The sequence below is a fragment of the Trachemys scripta genome, chromosome 9 (assembly GCF_013100865.1).
Source record: "Trachemys scripta elegans isolate TJP31775 chromosome 9, CAS_Tse_1.0, whole genome shotgun sequence".
Classification (NCBI taxonomy): Eukaryota; Metazoa; Chordata; order Testudines; family Emydidae; genus Trachemys; species Trachemys scripta.
In genome coordinates, this window is record NC_048306.1 from 27,383,402 (window position 1) to 27,400,618 (window position 17,217).

Sequence of the window (17,217 nt, forward strand, 5' to 3'; positions counted from 1 at the left end):
ATAGTGGTAATGTAAATGGGGACCTTGAGTACAAGAACGATGAGGAGGAAGGAGGGAAATACTAACAAGTTCTGCAATTTATATGCAATGTAGTGAAACAGGTTAGTTATGTAAATATCCGGTAAAGATTCTGTTTGGAGAGCTGCAACTTAGTTATTTACTAAACACACCTAACACACTCATCTGTTTGTTTGCAGTTCTGACTTTGCACAGTAAGGGCCAAATTCACAACCCTCATTTTGTCCTTACCATCCCTTATAAAAATAAATCTAGAAGTGCAGAATAATATTCTGTTCTCATAAGCTGTGTGCTTTATCTGTTTCTTTCTCTGCTGTACCTTCCTATACCAAACCTAGTCTTTTCAAAGGCTTATACTAAAATGTATTGTGTCAAGTGATTTCTTGTATTTAAAAGAAAAAACAACAACACAAGCACATAGTATTTCATGATTCTGCTTGCTAGACTGTCTTATACAGTAAAGGTTTTAAATTCTGCACTGCCAGTCATTTTGCTTCTTACTAAATGTGATATATCTGGCCAACAGTGTGAACTGAGCCTTTTGAATAAAAGGAAACTTTAGGAGGAATATTTAAAACATCCTTGATATATGGTCACATGCATAAAATTAAGTAGAAAACTATTATTACTCCATACAAACCCTGGCCCTGAGCCTAGTTACTGTTTTCCAATTTAATGAGGCTGACACTAATCAGGAAGAGTGTTGCATTAATGGAAAACACTTTTTTGCACCTGTGTGCCTCCTACTAGAGGAGAGTAAAGGGGCTTATAAAAGAATGTCATGAGTACACAATACATTTTTAAATAAGTAAATTATAAACAATTGTGAAAGTTAATAATTTTATCTAGTGCTATAGAACATTCCCCTAGCACTACAGAAAGCCCTTTCTTACTATTGAGGGTTTGATTTAAACCCTTTAAGCCTCTATGCAGAAGCTTGTGCAATGGTCTTACAGCAAGGAGAACCTGAGAAAACATAGCAGAGGGACAGGCAGGTCTAAGTTAAATAGGTTCTGCTCTTTAAATTTGGGAAGATTAATCATCCTAACTTCTAAAATGGTTATGCCATATATTTTAATAGTGCTAAGTACATCATCTTTGCTTAAATGATAGAAGTAGCTCACAAGCATTAACATTTGTGAAATAGGACATAAATCTTCACTTGAAGATGTAGAACCAGATATGCTGATTTACACCAAAACTCCATAAAAACCTATGTAGCTATGCCAGCTCCACCAACTGAGATGGCCCATAAAGTGGTGTTTGTCTACATAGCTGGAGAAAATGGCTTAGAGGCCCAAGCATTGATCATATTGTGAATTCAAGCTCATCACCTACATGTTTTTCAAGATAAAGCATTGTGCTACTGACCACCTTTAGGAGACTTACTACTTTTCCAGCAATACAAGTTTACAGCACAAGCAACAAACCACAATCAACTTTCGAGGAGTCTTTTTTATTAAGATAAATCCAGCAAAATTCCTAACAGTGGGTACATACAACCAACCTGCCCTTTTAAAAGAAATGTTTGTATTTCATTTAAAAACATGATTACACTTTATTTTTTTCTCCAAAACTGACAAAATAAAGTTACATTTGGGAAACAGATTTCCAGCTCCTAGGATTTTCATGAAAATATCTCACCTTCTTTATAAAAGCAACCCACAGAACCACTGGAATGTTTAACGCAGTTATTTGTTTTGAGACCTCCCCACTTTAAGAAACCATACAACACATACAAGGGTAAAATTAAAATCTGAAGTCTGTAAGCATGACTTACACAAAAAGGGACACACTGACAGAAGTCGAAAGCTACCACCACTTATTCTTTCCATGTACCATACAAACTATTACAATCACAAAATTTAAAAACAATGATTTTTTTTTGTTTTGTTTTGTTAGGGATTTTAATTCCCAAGTAACCGAGATGAAGATGTTCCATAATTAAATTCATGCTAAAAAAACCTGCATTTATAAAATAGTTGATAAAAATATTCCTCTCTGTTAACAATACAGCATGGAGGTATGGATACCAGATGATGGAGATATAGGGCAAGGTTAACATTACTCGGACTTGGCTTCCTTATCATCGGATGCTTCAGCAGCTGGTGCCTAGAAGTGTTTGGGAAGAACAGAAATATTACATTTTCACTCTAGAAAAGCCCCATTCTAACCTGCCTGCTGAACAGGTTAGTTTGCAAAAAAACATATCTAACTAGAAAGGGATACAAAATTATTCAGGGAGATATAAACACACTGGAATCTTGGTAGACAAATGTTACAAATTTTAAAACAGGACTGATGCTGCAGTTAACACTGAAATATTAAGGTAAATCCAAACAGGTGGAGATTTGGAATATTTTTGAGATTCACATCAACCATATGCTGGTGGCAGGATTCAAGACCTCATTTCTATAGATCAGAAAGGAAATCTGAAATGTATATGTAAAACTGCAGTGATCTGCTTCCCTTTTGTCCAACTTTTTCAAATATAGTTCTTTCTACTGGTTTTTAAAAATGTTCTTACTGCAGAATAAACTTAGCTAAAAACAGATTCCACCTGCCCCTTAAAAAAATTACTCTCAGCCTTTGAAAGACACTTCTGCACATACTGCTCCAACATTCACTTTTTATCATACAGGCTGTTGAGTCAAGAAGTCATTTTCTTTAAAGGTATTAAACAATACAAGGATGTTCAAGACTTGAAGAGAGACCTTTTTGAACTGAAAGCTTGTATACTAGAAGTGGCATGCTGGGAGAGCAGGGGAAGAGGGAGAGAGAAGAATCACCCACACATGATATCTATTCCACATCCCTCTTTCTCCTTCACTCCCAGCCCAGACTAAATTTCTGCACAGAAACAAACCTGAGCCCACCTCTGCACGTGCAATAGGCCCTACAGAGTGGAACCAGCATAACAGGATTCAGAGAGGCTGCACAGAGTATGCATATACCCTGCACAAAGCCCAGCTCAGTGTGGGTGAGGGAACACATCAGGGGAGCTGCAGGTACCTAGGTCTTCTGGTTCTTCCCTGACCCAATGGAGAAAGGAAAGCATGAGGCAACAGAACAGATGTGTGTTTGAAGGAAAAGTTCTCTCATTGCTTCCAGAAAGAGGCCCCTATTGCTGTTATCGCTGCCAGCCCTTACCCAATAGATATCAATTAACTATGCCACCCTCTGAAAGGTAAGAGGAATCCTTTGTCTCTGCAGCTGCAATAAAAACAAAGTTGTTTGTGACTATGCTTTTTAATATATACACCGCAGTTAAGGTACCTCATTAGTTTTGGTATCTCCATTTTCAGAGTGGTTTTCTTCTTTAGCATCGTCTTGCTTAGTTTCATCTTTGCCTTTGGCTCCCTTCTTCCCTTTTGCTGCTGCCTTTTTGTCCTCCTTTTTATCATTTGCTGCCTTCTCTTTCTGTTAGAGTAATCAAATGAACAAAAATGTATGATAGATGCACACAAAACTGGAGATTGCATTAAAGCATCAATATTTTCAAAGTCTAAAGTTTGTATAACTTATTACTACTTATTGGAAATACAATTAACAAAGGTGAGGTGCACCAGATGAAAATTTCTATCAAGAAATCCTTTATCCTCTATCTTGTCCTTGATATACTATTGGGAATGAATAATCTAGAGAAGCAAGGTCAAAGGTAGCTATGTCTGGGGTTAAAGGAATTCCCATTTTAAACATACATTTTATTAAGTTAGCTAAAAATGTTGGTGAGCTTGCATTTTGGCTGTTGAGCTACCTGCCAAAAGACATTAAAAGAAAGATATGTACAGTCAATGGAAACCCTAGAATTCTTCAGAGATTCTCTAAATATAAATTAGAAGAGAGAGAGGAAAGCTGAAGTCACCAAAGAATATTGCAGAAGTATTCCTTATTGTTCCAAGCAATATATATCATGTATGAGTTGTGTAAATTCAACAATCACTACAGATATAAAGAAAAAACATTGAAATTAAGTTTTAATGCATATTGCAATAATTGCAACTTTTTACATGGGAGTCACAATTAGATCAAAAGAAGGAAAAAAGCCCTCTGACACCATAACCATAACAGCCTTCTATACTTTTGGATCAAACCACCACTTCATAATAGTAAATACCAAGACTCCCACCGATTTCAATTCCAAGGATTTGCACCTGAGTGCCAAAACTTCTGATTTTATTAACCCTAACATCTTCTTCCACTCCAAAAGACAGAGGAACCATGAATACTTGGAAAATTACTGCTCATAAGAAATCCTTTAAAAGATGGTGTGGTCTCAGAGATTACAATTCATAAATTCGTCAAGAGGCAAAGTGAATGAGGTACTATCTTTTATTGGACCAATTACCTCACCCACCTTGTCTCTCTAATATCCTGGGACTGACACAGTTACAACTATACCTATTTCTTCAACACTTTTAGCCTAGTAATGTATGGCAATAACTTTATACTAACATGACAAAACTCACTAAATGGGACCATTTGTATAAAGCGTCAAGAGACCTTCATAAAGGTTAATGGGCTAAAATATTTGCCCAGAACTAGGGGTGTGGAGAGTCCCCTTCATGGTCCCTCCCACCACTTCCAAAACAAAAGAATAGTAGTGGTGATCTACCTTCATAGCACCTTCTTTGTGAAGTCCCTTCCATAGGATTGGGGATTGATGGCTGAAGAAGGGAATCCATTCCTGTCTCTCTCCCACAGAAAACTAATGGAGTCTTATTAACTGTTCCACAGCCCCCTCTTTACTGAGAAAGCACCATCTTAAAAGAGGTTCCAGGAGCAGTCAATGCCTGGGGATTCCTTGGTAGCACAACTCTTATGGAGCCATGCTGTCATGGAATCTGACTGGAGACACAGGATCTCTACACAAAAAGCCATAGCCTGCTAAGGATCCCACGACATCAGTGTCAATCCCTGGCTTCTGGGGACAAAACTACTGGCCATTCTGCAACATTGGTGTGTGATATCTCTCCCTAGAACAGAATGATCCTGCACAAGGGAATCCTGATGGAGTTTTTCATTCCCAGGCCACCTCCTGCAGCTGTTTCCATGGGAGGAGGGCCAATGTCATTTTACTAATTTTTCCTGAACGGATGGGATGCACAAAGATGGCAACACCAGCTGATTAATACATCATGTTTTTTTTCCAGCCCTACTTTATTTAATATGGATATATTTAAGAGGATGAAAGTTATTCTTACAATTATAAACACACAGTTAAGGATGCAGATGTTAAGGATGCAAAGTTAAAATTGTACAGTGCCGGAATTACAATAGCCTCTGCAACCTACATTTCATCCCCTTGTGTGCACATATTGATAGCCTCGCCCAGCATCTCCTCGGAGTCTCTGAGAGAGCCACGAACAGAACCCAACTCCTCTGGATCCAAGGCCAGTGCCTTACACACAAGAGAACGTTCTCTTTTTCCTTGCAACCCACTACTTCATTCACTGTGCAATGAATGAGGCACTACTCATTGCAGTGAGTTTGGAGAACAAATAGTATGTGACCATTTAATTAGACTGCATCATGATGCTATGTACTGGGGGAGCACACTACTTATGGACAAAAAGAACAGGAGTACTTGTGGCACCTTAGAGACTAACAAATTTATTAGAGCATAAGCTTTCGTGGGCTACAGCCCACTTCTTCGGATGCATATAGAATGGAACATATATTGAGATATATATACACACATACAGAGAGCATGAACAGGTGGGAGTTGTCTTACCAACTCTGAGAGGCCAATTAAGTAAGTGAAAAAAAAACTTTTGAAGTGATAATCAAGATAGCCCAGTACAGACAGTTTGATAAGAAGTGTGAGAGTACTTACAAGGGGAGATAGATTCAATGTTTGTAATGTCTCAGACATTCCCAGTCCTTATTCAATCCTAAGTTGATCGTATCTAGTTTGCATATCAATTCCAGCTCAGCAGTCTCTCCTTGGAGTCTGTTTTTGAAGTTTTTCTTTTGTAAGATAGCCACCCGCAGGTCTGTTATTGAATGACCGGACAGGTTAAAGTGTTCTCCCACTTGTTTTTGAGTATTATGATTCCTGATGTCAGATTTGTGTCCATTAATTATTTTGCGTAGAGACTGTCCGGTTTGGCCAATGTACATGGCAGAGGGGCATTGCTGGCACATGATGGCATATATCACATTGGTAGATGTGCAGGTGAACGAGCCCCTGATGGTATGGCTGATGTGATTAGGTCCTATGATGATGTCACTTGAATAGATATGTGGACAGAGTTGGCATCAGGCTTTGTTACAAGGATAGGTTCCTGGGTCAGTGTTTTTGTTCAGTGATGTGTGGTTGCTGGTATTTGTTTTAGGTTGGGGGGTTGTCTGTAAGCGAGGACAGGTCTGTCTCCCAAGATCATATAAAAACAGACCCCAACGAGAGACTGCTGAGCTGGAATTGAGATGCAAACTAGATACGATCAACTTAGGACTGGGAATGGCTGAGCCATTACAAACATTGAATCTATCTTCCCTTGTAAGTACTCTCACACTTCTTATCAAACTGTCTGTACTGGGCTATCTTGATTATCACTTCAAAAGTTTTTTTTCCACTTACTTAATTGGCCTCTCAGAGTTGGTAAGACAACTCCCACCTGTTCATGCTCTCTGTATGTGTGTGTGTATATATATATATATCCTCAATATATGTTCCATTCTATATGCGTCCGAAGAAGTGGGCTGTAGTCCACGAAAGCTTATGCACTAATAAATTTGTTAGTCTCTAAGGTGCCACAAGTACTCCTGTTCTTTTTGCGGATACAGACTAACACAGCTGCTACTCTGAAACCTGTACTTATGGACAGTCGACTTTAATTGTGATATTTCCTAACTGTTGAAGGATTAATTTTGCAACTAACATTCTATTAACAGTTTTTTGTTTGTAGTTTCCTAGGTTTTTAAAAAAGCAAATTGAAAAAAACCAAGTGCAGCGTGAGGCACCACAGTGATTTCTGCACGAGTCAGCAGCGGAGTCTGAACCCAGGACCTTTTGACCCACAAAACAGTTAAAAGGGAAACTCATGGTAGCAGTAGGTTCTCGTCTTCTATGTAGATTAGCCACTATAGCCAATCACACTTTGCTAGTGACTTGCGCATGTCTATTTGCAAGACAGGAGAGGAATGCTCAGTCTCAAGCTTCCTAAGTTCTGTTCCTGGCTCTGGATTGTGGTCTACTGGCTCAACTGTAGAACTAAGTATGTAGATTTGTAACCTTTGTTCTGAAAGGCCCGGTGCCTAAGTGGATGAGACTTGGGTCTGCCATATTAGAGACCTATGTTCTATTCCCAGCTGTCCCTGAAGTGACTTTGTGCAACCTTTCAGTTACTTCAAATGTAAAATGGGGAGGGAGAATGATAGTTGCTGTCCTTTAAGGTGTATGAGCCCTGGTTTAATAGTAAAAGCTGTTAAGAGTGCATTATAAACATCAGAAAGTGGAAGCAGAACTCATGATCTCCTGGCTTTCATCCTAGCACTCCTTCCCATAGGGTAAAGGATATTTTGCAGCTGCTGCTTTGCTTGGGTATCCATTCAGAGCCACAAAGGGAGTTGTGAGTCGCAGAGCGTGCTCAGACACTTGGATTTTTCAGATATTTTAGCAGGAAGCCTCTAACATTGCTCTGCTGAGAATGTGCAAATGGTAATGCTCAGAGGCCTATAATTTGGCCACATCTGGGTGAATTTTCAACAGGTCAACAAAAGAACTTCTTTGATCCCACAACTATCCCCTGCCAAATTTTGAGTTCCTGCTCTAAAGCATCAAGGAGCTTTAAATAAATGGTTGGAAACTTAATATATAAAAAAATCAGTAAAAAAATAGGTAGTTTTGCTAACTTCATTCTCAGAAAAGGTATTTTTGCTGAACATTTAAAAAAAAAAATCTAGCCTGAGAAGGAGATAAAGAATGGAAAATTTTAATCCTAATGGTTAAAGTCTGACAAATTAATAAGCAACTGAAAACAGGGCCTTATTATGTAAAATGTAAAACACACTTACTTATAGGCATAGCTACCAGCACTGCCTACAATTATGGCTCTGTGGTCTCTATTCCACACATATTGTTAGGAGAATGATGCTTTGAATAGTCTCCCATGGCAAGCAGTGAAAGAATCATCACACTTTGTTTAAAATTTCATCAGACAAATCACTCAAGAATTTACCACAGGGAATGTTCCTGCACTGGCAGTAGGACAAAAAAGAACACTCAATAGCTCTTTGCCATCTGTAATTTCTAAGATATTGATGGAGATTCCTCTAACTGGGCAAAATACATAATCTCATTAAAAATATTAAAAAGCTAGTTGACTAGCTATGCACTTTATTCCTATAAATACATTTTGAAAAAGAAAACCGCTGTATTAAAGAGGCCTTAAATATTTACCTTAGGTGCTGCCTTTTTGGGCTTTGGCTCCGGTTTAGGTGGAGCAGGTTTCTGTACAAAAAGCATATAGTAAAATAAGAAATATACCACCTGAAGAGCACTACAGTGGTCTTATTAACAACCTCAACATACTTACTCCGTATACAAATTTAAAACATAATAAAAGCATACATGCAGGCCCTGTGTATAAAGGGACCAGAAAAGAATATGAACCATAATCATTTACAAGACTGAGATATATAAATTAGTATGTGTCATTTCACTCAGATACATGAGGAAAAAATGAAGTATGTGGCAGTGGTTATGGCTAAAATATTTAATAAGTACATGTACTGTGTAGGGAGAGATGAGAGTCCTGCACTACTACACATGTGACAGCATCTTAAGTAAAGATCCACAGGATGTGGAAATGGACACTAAACTTTTTTCAAGTCTCTTGCTATCTGAGTTGACGTTTACCCCTATCCTTTGCAGAGGGTTCCTGGTATGCATAGGTATCTTCTGTTTTACCAAAATGAGATGCAACTTTTCACCAATATGGCAGCATTCATTTACTTTGTTTCCTGTAATAATTTCCTTGGTAGCATACATTGATCCCAATCCTTTGAGTGTTCTGCATAAGGAAGAAGACTCCCAGGCATAGAGCACTTACAGGACTGGGCTTATATAGTACTTTGGCTTTGCCCTAAACTTTCCTATCTTCAAACTCTTTGGTATTTGTAGATCTTGGGCCCCCAATCTGCAGTTCTTGTTCCCAAGAGCTGTGCTGCTGAAATCAATGGGACTATACATGTGAGTAAGGATTGCAGGATCCAGCCATTCCTGAATATGATGTTTTTTATGTCAAACCAGCATAGCTGCTTTATCTCACATGTAAAATCAGCAAATAGATTCAGTAGTATGTTGGTACACAAGCCATGGAAGCATGAGTACGAGTTTTATTTTTAAATGTAAGTGTGAACACATATCTACCTATATAGCTATACTCTGCTCATCAGCATGAGATTCTTCCTACTCCAATCTTCCTGAATTGTCATCATCACATACATCACAAATTCAATTTTAAAAAAAGATACTCACAGCTGATAATCTAGCTGACCTTCTTTTTGGCTGCATAAAAGAAAGAGGTGTCACTAAAATTTAAAGAAAGAGCCATACATTCTCAGAATTATATCATCATCATCAAATAATTTGATGCAACCATTATTTAATGAAGCATTAAAACAAATACCAAGATCATTTATAGAGCTATGGATGTAATGGGTTTGCCTTGTTTTAAAAAGCAAAACAGAATTGCTATTTCTTTCACCATTTCCCCCCTTTTCACCACACCCAGGTAAATAGCAAGGACCCAATACAGTAAACTCCTATGCACAGTTAGATCTCTGTGCCTAAGAGAAGCAGTCTCCAAGACTGTGGCCTAAGGACCAGATTTAACCTGAAAATGATGATCTTTGGCTGTGGAACTGCAAATTCTCCTGTACCAGGAACAGCTCTCTCTAAATCTCTGCATGTTAGTTCATCGAAGCTCCCAGTTTCAGACAGCTTAACAGCTGGGATAGGCAATGAATTCTCCAAATTGTCTCTCATGTTATAGTCCAATGGACTGGACCCAGGGTTCCATATCACCTGATATTTCATTCCTGACTTCCAGAACCTGCATCAAAATCTGCTAGCACAGACCCATGTGACTGTGCACACAGACAAGGGTCTGTGCAAGCAGATACCTCTATGGAAGTGGGGGGCCTCAGTTAGTAATTCCTTTGAAACCAGTGGTCTCTAACCTTTTTAGGCACAAGATCACTTTTTGAATTTAAGTGCAACCCAGGATCTACACCGCCCCTTCCGAGGCCCTGCCCTGCTCACTCCATCCCCTCTCCCTCCCTTGCTCGCTCTCCCCCACCCTCACTCACTTTTACCGTGCTGGAGCAAGGGGTTGGGGTGCAGGCTCTGGGCTGGGGCTGAGGGTTTGGAGTGTGGGAGGGGGCTCCGCAATGAGCCTGAGGCAGGAGGTTGGTGTGCAGGAGGGGGTGCAAGCTCTGGGAGGGAGTTTGGGTGCAGGAGGGGGCTTCGGGCTGAGGCAGAGTGTTCGGGTGGAGGAGGGGTTATGGGGTGTTGGCTCTGGGAGGGGATTCAGGGCTGGGGCAGGGAGTTGGGGTGCAGGAGGGAGTATGGGGTGCTGGCTCTGGGAGGGGGCTCAGGGCTGGGATGTGGGAGGGGTGCGGGCTCCCGCCAGGTGGCACTCACCTCAGGCGGCTCCCAGTCGGCAGTGCAGTGGGGATAAGGCAGGCTCCCTGCCTGCCCTGGCCCATGCCGCTCCCGGAAGCAGCCAGCACGCCCCTGCAGCCCCTAGAGGAGGGCACGTGGCTCTGCATGTTGCCCCTCCCTGCAAGCACCACCCCACAGCTCCCATTGGCTGCAGTTCCCCGTTCCTGGCCAATGGGAGCTGCAGTGGCAGTGCTTTCAGGCAGGAACAGCGCGGAGACAAATCCCCCGCCCCTGGGGCCACAGGGGCATGCTGGCTGCTCCCAAGAACCCGGCATGGGGCCAGGGCAGGCAGGGAGCCTGCCTTAGCCCTCCTGTGCCGTCAGATTTTTAGCAGCCGGAGATCACGATCGACTGTCAGAAGCTCCAGGATCAACCAGTCGATCGTGAGCTACCCGTTGGTGATCACTGTTTTAAACTGTTTACCACCACACAAATTCTGAGAGAAATAAGTTTACTTTATTAATATTTTATAAACCTACCTCCTCCTTCACCTCGCCTTCAGCTGCAGCCTACATAAAAAAATTAAAAGAGGAAAACATAAAAGATTTGCATTCTTTACAGTCATGAAGGGGAAATTAGGCCAAGTGCTAGCAAACAGGCATTTGAAAATTATCATAGCAGTGACCAGAATAAGAAAGTCTGTAAAAATGGAATTAATGCTGGACCTATTTGCAGTGTGAGGTTGGAAAATACTAACATGCCATTTTCTCTAAATAAAAGTCTACATGCAGCATGGGGAGACCTACTAAAAAGTAAACTCACGAATTTCAAATATATCACAGTCAATTTAATCTTCAGGTCTTAGTTCACCAGTTAAAACAGATCTCCTTGGTTTCATATCCTTGCAGTTTCTCATATTACCAGCTCTTCTTATTGCCCTTCTACCTTGTGCACTTTTTAGTCATACTATCCCTGGCAGTAAATAAAGTTTGCAAAGTGATCAAGCAAAAAAAAAAATGGTGTAACTTCTCCTCCACCCCTCCCCCTTCCCACAGCTAAAAATGTGCAGCTGTGCTTACAAGTCAGCTCGGTGCAAGAGTCTAAGCTCACTTCAAAGTTCCCAGACAAAAGACTACAAGTCCCAGAATGCCTCGGACTCCCACTTTTGTTTAACGTCATTGCGTCAAAGCGTCCCCACATTTAAAAAGTTCCCGCCAAATTACCTGCAACAACAAGGTCGTTGTCAGCGTTATGCAAGGACAAGGCTGTACTAGCTTCGCCCAGAGGCATCTCACTTACACTAAGGGGAAGAGACAGCAGCAGTTGGATGGATGGGGACCTGCTTTAGTGCCCTCAGGATTAGTGGGAGGAAGGGAGGCGTTTCAGACATTGCAGCACAGGCTACACCCAATTCCAGCACACCCAGGGAAATAAGAGCCCCCAGCTAGTGTATTTCTCAGAGGGCAGGAAATGCCCGTGTCGTCACTTAATAGCAGAATGCCTTCAAAATGCAAACATGCAACACAGATAAATGAAGGGGAGATGCTGAGATAACCAAGTGTTTGACCCTTAAAATGCACACCCAGGCAAAGCTGTACTGGCGTCTGCTAGGCAGCAACATTTTAGCAGCTGGAATTTCACGGGGCAGGCTGCCCCTTTGCAAACAGCTCTGGGCTTGCTGAAGAGCGAGCTAGGAAAGACCAGCTGCTGAGCAGAGCCAAAGTTACTAATTCTGGTTGTGAATCCTTCCCAGCCCCTCTTCCCTTCAAGGACAGTTTCAAACTCTGCGCCGCCTAATGGCTCCAAATTACCATTGCACAACCATCTGGTATGACAAGAAGTGGGAGAGAAAAAAAAGGGAGAACAAAGGCAAACGCAGGAGAAAGAGGCACCGTTTAGACTCAAATTCTCCCAGGCAATGGCCCAATCAACACTAAAATGCCCCCGGCGCTTAATGGGAAGGTTCTGGCTGTCCAGCCGTGCGCTTTTCGGGGCGCTTGGAGAAGCACAGCCTTCCGTGGCTAGCTCTGCCTGCCAGTATTCTCCATAGGGGCAGCAGCAGCACTATGGCTGTTTGTAATCCAGCATGGAGACACTGCTTAGCCTTCTCCTTGCAAACAAAACAGCCCAAAGTGAACTCAGACGCTCCCCTGCTCCCACAGATGAGCCCGACCGCACATTCTAATAATCGCCCTTCAGTTCCAGCTCCACTTTAGGACATGCACAAAAAATTAATATGCAAAAACTCTACATACACACGCATAAATTATAGATATTTTTGCAAACGCTCCCCTAATCTCTCCCCTTCATTCCCCATTTCTCTCCCCCCTATTTTTTGTACTTACCTTTCTTTTGGGCATAGTTGCACCTTAATAGTTGATTGCAAAATAGATAGATCTATTAAAAAATAAATGCAATCACAAAACAAAAAACTGTTTCAACCGTTCTGCAAAATTGCCAAAAAAATTTATAAGGGACCAAGAGTTAATTGCAGCAGAAACTGAACAAAAAAAAAATCCCCCCCTCTTTATTGCAAACAGTAAAATACACCAACACGCAACCAAACTGCATGAATGGGGAGCGCGAGATGGGTCCAGCCTGAGAGTGACGCACCAGCTGGCCAATGGGAGACTCAGGCAAGAGCAAGGGAGGCGGGGCCGGAGCCTTAGCCCGAGAGAGACTCGCAGCGCACGCAAGGGGAAGCTGCTGGCTTTACGCTGTCTGCGCAGGGGAGCCGGCCTAAAGCGCTCGCTGAATAAGGCTCCCGTCCCCAGCCCGGTGGGGGAAGTAGCGCAGTGGTGGCCTGCCTGTGCTGACGGGGGTGCCTGGTGTCGGCAGACAGGGGCTCGCTGGGTAGTGGGAAGGGGTCTCCAGGCTGTGTGCGCCGCGCTGGACAGCCGCTGCGGGTCCCTTCCCTCCTCCCCCTCGCCCACATCCCCCCAGAGGCTATGACAGAAACTTCCCTGAAAGTTACCACGGGCAGCAGGACTGTGTCTGCTCGTCCCTGAGCCCAACAACATGGCTGCCTAGCCAGCTGCACCTTCCCTCCCCCCGCAGGGCCTGGAGCCCAGCAGAGGGGGGGCAGCCAGAGAGAAAGCAGGGCCCCTCTCACTCCGTGCCATGGGCTTGGGAGTCATGGGGGGGAGAGTAATTATGGGCTGTCTCATGCCGTTGGTTTTGAGGCAGGGCTCCCTCTACACCAGATCCCATGGGGGCTTCTGCTTCCACCCTCCTGGCACGACATGGCAGGGCTCCCCTGCCAATTTGCAATACCCAGCACAGCCCGTTTATGACTATTATGTGTTACTAGGATGGAGGCAGCCTGTGGCTTTGCACACGGTGCTTTATGCTGGTAGAATGAACCCTGGTGACCCTGCCCTGCCAGCCTAATAAGCCTACCTGTTGAAAAGCACTGTCACACAGTTTAATTGCTGCATGAATAGGTATATAGTGCATGCCATAGCCTCCTGCAGGTATGTTGAATCCTTTTCAGGTCCAGGACTGGCACCAGTTACATTAGTAAGGTGTTTGGGGGGGATTAATTATATTTTAAGGTGTGCTTTCTAGATCACAAGAAATTGCATATTAAATTAGTAAGTGCCTATATTTGGGGTGTGGCAAGTCCCCTGCCTCTCCTCTGACTTCTGAAAAAAGCAGTCGCTTTCTTTAAGACATGCGAAATCTTTCTGTATCTTCCTCTAATGTTGGAGAGCATGGTAGAACAGATGTTGTCATGAAGGATTCAAAAGCAATTCACAAACTACTGAAATTTGGAATATTGTTCCAACCACACTTTTAGAGTGGGAGGGCCAGGTATTTAGGGTGGGTCCTGTGGTGAAGTCTCAGATACAGGTTGCTGCTGTGGTTAAGTTCCACTGATGATTCCACAATAGCTAATTGACACCATTCACTTCAGGATTTCTGCCCGTCCAACCTGCATCCTTCAATGGTAAAAGCACGCAGGCGCGGGTCCTCAAATGTATTTAGGCTCCTAACTTCCATTGAAACCAACCTAAGATCCTCTGGGGTAGCTTGTGAACATCCTAATAACTTCAAACTGGGACCCAAGATCATATGAGGCTTCCTGTGAACATCTTTGTGTTGTTGAGTGTTTTAGAAACTATAACATATGGGGTTAGTTCCACAACTAACTTTTACATTATGTTTATTACACTTTTCTTTTCATCTTGTTGTTTTACAAAAATATTTTGATTTTTCTGAAAATGTTCATGGAACAAATTGATTTTAATAATCACTAGGAAATTACTTTTCCCTAGATACTTCTGCAGTATATTGTTATGCTGGAACGTGTTAATGGCTGTCATGAAATGGGTCTTTGATCTATAGACAATCACAGACCTCATTAATGCTGATGGGTATGCTAAGCACCCTTCCTTCAAACTAAATAAAAAGAACAATTAAATATCTCTTGAAGATAGTGATAGCTGCAAACAATCAGAAGCCACATCCCAAGGCAATGGACAGCATAAGCAGTGTGGGCTAAGGGGTTTCCCTGAGACTAGTTGCAAGTGCACAGGTGAGGGGATTGATTGGTAGTAGCAGTATGCATCTTTGTGTGCTAGAAACAGAAAGTGAGGCTATTGTAGTTGGAGTCGATGTACCTTAGCTCGAGTTACTATGGGGGGGTGGTCGATGGGAGAAAATCTCCTGTCGACTTACATTACTCTTCTCGTCAGGGGTAGAGTACAGGGGTCGACTGGAGAGCAATCTGCACTTGATTTGGTGGGTCTTTACTAGAGCCACTAAACTGACTGCCAGTGGCTCGATCTTAGACCCTGGATCCCTTCTGTAGTGTAGATCTGCCCTGAGAGAAGCAATTGTGAGTGTTGTGACAGACATTGCAAAAACATGCAATATCTTTGTGGAGTGTATTGTAGTGTATGAGTGTTTTTATGTATCACTGTGGGCCAGGGATTGTATACAACCCTGGAGGAGTGGGGGATTGCCACAGCTTTGCTAAGAGCCAAGAAAAATGGGGGGTGATTAAGGTGAATCACTTGGATTATAAACAGAGAGGTATCACATCTGGAGGAGACTTTCATAAACTGGTTTCTCCAGAAACTAACAGACCAAGAAAGGGCTTTTGATATAAAAATGCTGAGTTTAAGCCGACTTCAGTCTTCTGTCCGATCCAGCAAACAAATGGGATCTCCTTGCTAAGGGCCCCAAGCCTTGCCGTAAGGTTGGAAAGACTTTGTCTTACCAGGGTCCCATAAGACTGATAGGTGACCTTTGGTAAGCTTTTAGCATGTGTATTGTTTTTATTTATTTGTGTATGTTTTCTCTTTGGTAATGCTTTTACCTTAAGAATAAATAGGCTTGCTTAGAAAGGGCTGTGTGATAATTTGTAACTGCTGGCAATACACTGTTCATAGCCTGTTGAGAGAAAGTGCTGGCCTTTAGGCAGATTGGCTTGCTGGAGGTATTGCACTCTAAGGCAGGGAGCAGTGCAGGTTTAAAACCTACCAGTCAGAAGGGTCCCTGCCCAGAGACAGGTGACAGCTGGAGACTTGAGACCAAACTAGAAACTCCTGGAGTGGACCATGGAGGAAAGGGATATAGGTACAATTACCCTGAAATTGTGACAAAGCGTCTCCCTGGGAGGAAGATGAGACAGAGCTTCTTTTGGACACACTACTTGTGGGAAAAGCAGACTTGGGCTGCCTGCTGTTATTTATTTCTATGATCATGGAAAGAGGACTTTCTGTACATTCTTTGTAAATAAACACATTTGCACCAAAGAAGTACCTGAGTTGTATTGTCAATTTCTCCTTCCAGTGGAAGCAGCCTGGCAAGTCCCCAAATATTGCCTGCCCACTTGGGCCAAAAGGGGCAACAATATGATTGTGCCATACTCAACGCATTTTGAGTCAGCCATTGGCCAAAGACGGTTTCAGATTAAAGAGTGCTAGGTGTAAGAATAAGTGTCCCCACATACTCAGGCCCTGATTCACAAAGGGACTTTGGTGTTGTGACTCTCAGCATTGCAATGCCTAATTTTTAGGCATCCAAAAAAATCACAGGAACAATTCTGTGATCCACAAAGGCACTCTATACAATGAAAAGAGATAGGTGTCTTACAATGTGATTCACAAAGCCAGCTTATTAGGTGGGGAGCTAGCTAATGGGAGATGCCGATGACAGGAGCGTGTGCTAAGCTCTGCCCCTCTCTTATACGTGCTTCCCCTGCAGTCCAACTTAGGTGCCTATCTCTGCTAACGATTCATGAACTGGGGAAAGATAGGTGCTATTCCATCTAACTCGTGTGTGGGGCCCAATCTGGTAGGCATGCTCTCAGACCAACTAACTCCACACACAACAGCTGTGGCAGTGGTAGATCCCCCATACAAACTTTAGTCTGGAGTAAGGGCTCTCAACCAGAATGCAGGAAACCACTGGTTTGAGTTCCCCCCTCTGATGATGAGAACGAAAGCATTTGAACAAAGATCTGCCATCTCTCAGGAGAGTGCCCTAACTCCTGAGCTAAAGAATGAACTGATGTGGGGTTCCCTCAATCTTGCCTATTGAAGATGTTTCACTTTAATTAAATGTTAATTGGGCCAGAA

The 17,217-nt window shown here is 42.5% G+C and overlaps 1 protein-coding gene across 1 annotated transcript; it reads right to left on the reverse strand.

Moving 5' to 3' along the window:
* Positions 1-1,455: 1,455 nt before the first annotated feature.
* On the reverse strand, positions 1,456-13,249 carry HMGN5 (high mobility group nucleosome binding domain 5). The gene is made up of 6 exons (XM_034781700.1): positions 12,976-13,249; positions 11,170-11,199; positions 9,503-9,532; positions 8,423-8,473; positions 3,295-3,438; positions 1,456-2,130 (listed from the first exon to the last, which is right to left on the reverse strand). The coding sequence occupies exons 1-6, from the start codon at positions 12,988-12,990 to the stop codon at positions 2,083-2,085; spliced, it is 318 nt and encodes a 105-aa protein (XP_034637591.1). The 5' UTR covers positions 12,991-13,249; the 3' UTR covers positions 1,456-2,082.
* Positions 13,250-17,217: the final 3,968 nt, after the last annotated feature.

Bases quoted from the DNA above. Each gene is read 5' to 3' on its own strand.
- HMGN5 (XM_034781700.1), bottom strand. The intron at 3,439-8,422 runs GTAAATATTTAA...TTACTCTAACAG, and splicing joins CCAAAAAGGCAGCACCTAAG to AAAGAGAAGGCAGCAAATGA. The intron at 2,131-3,294 runs GTACCTTAACTG...AAACACTTCTAG, and splicing joins GAGATACCAAAACTAATGAG to GCACCAGCTGCTGAAGCATC.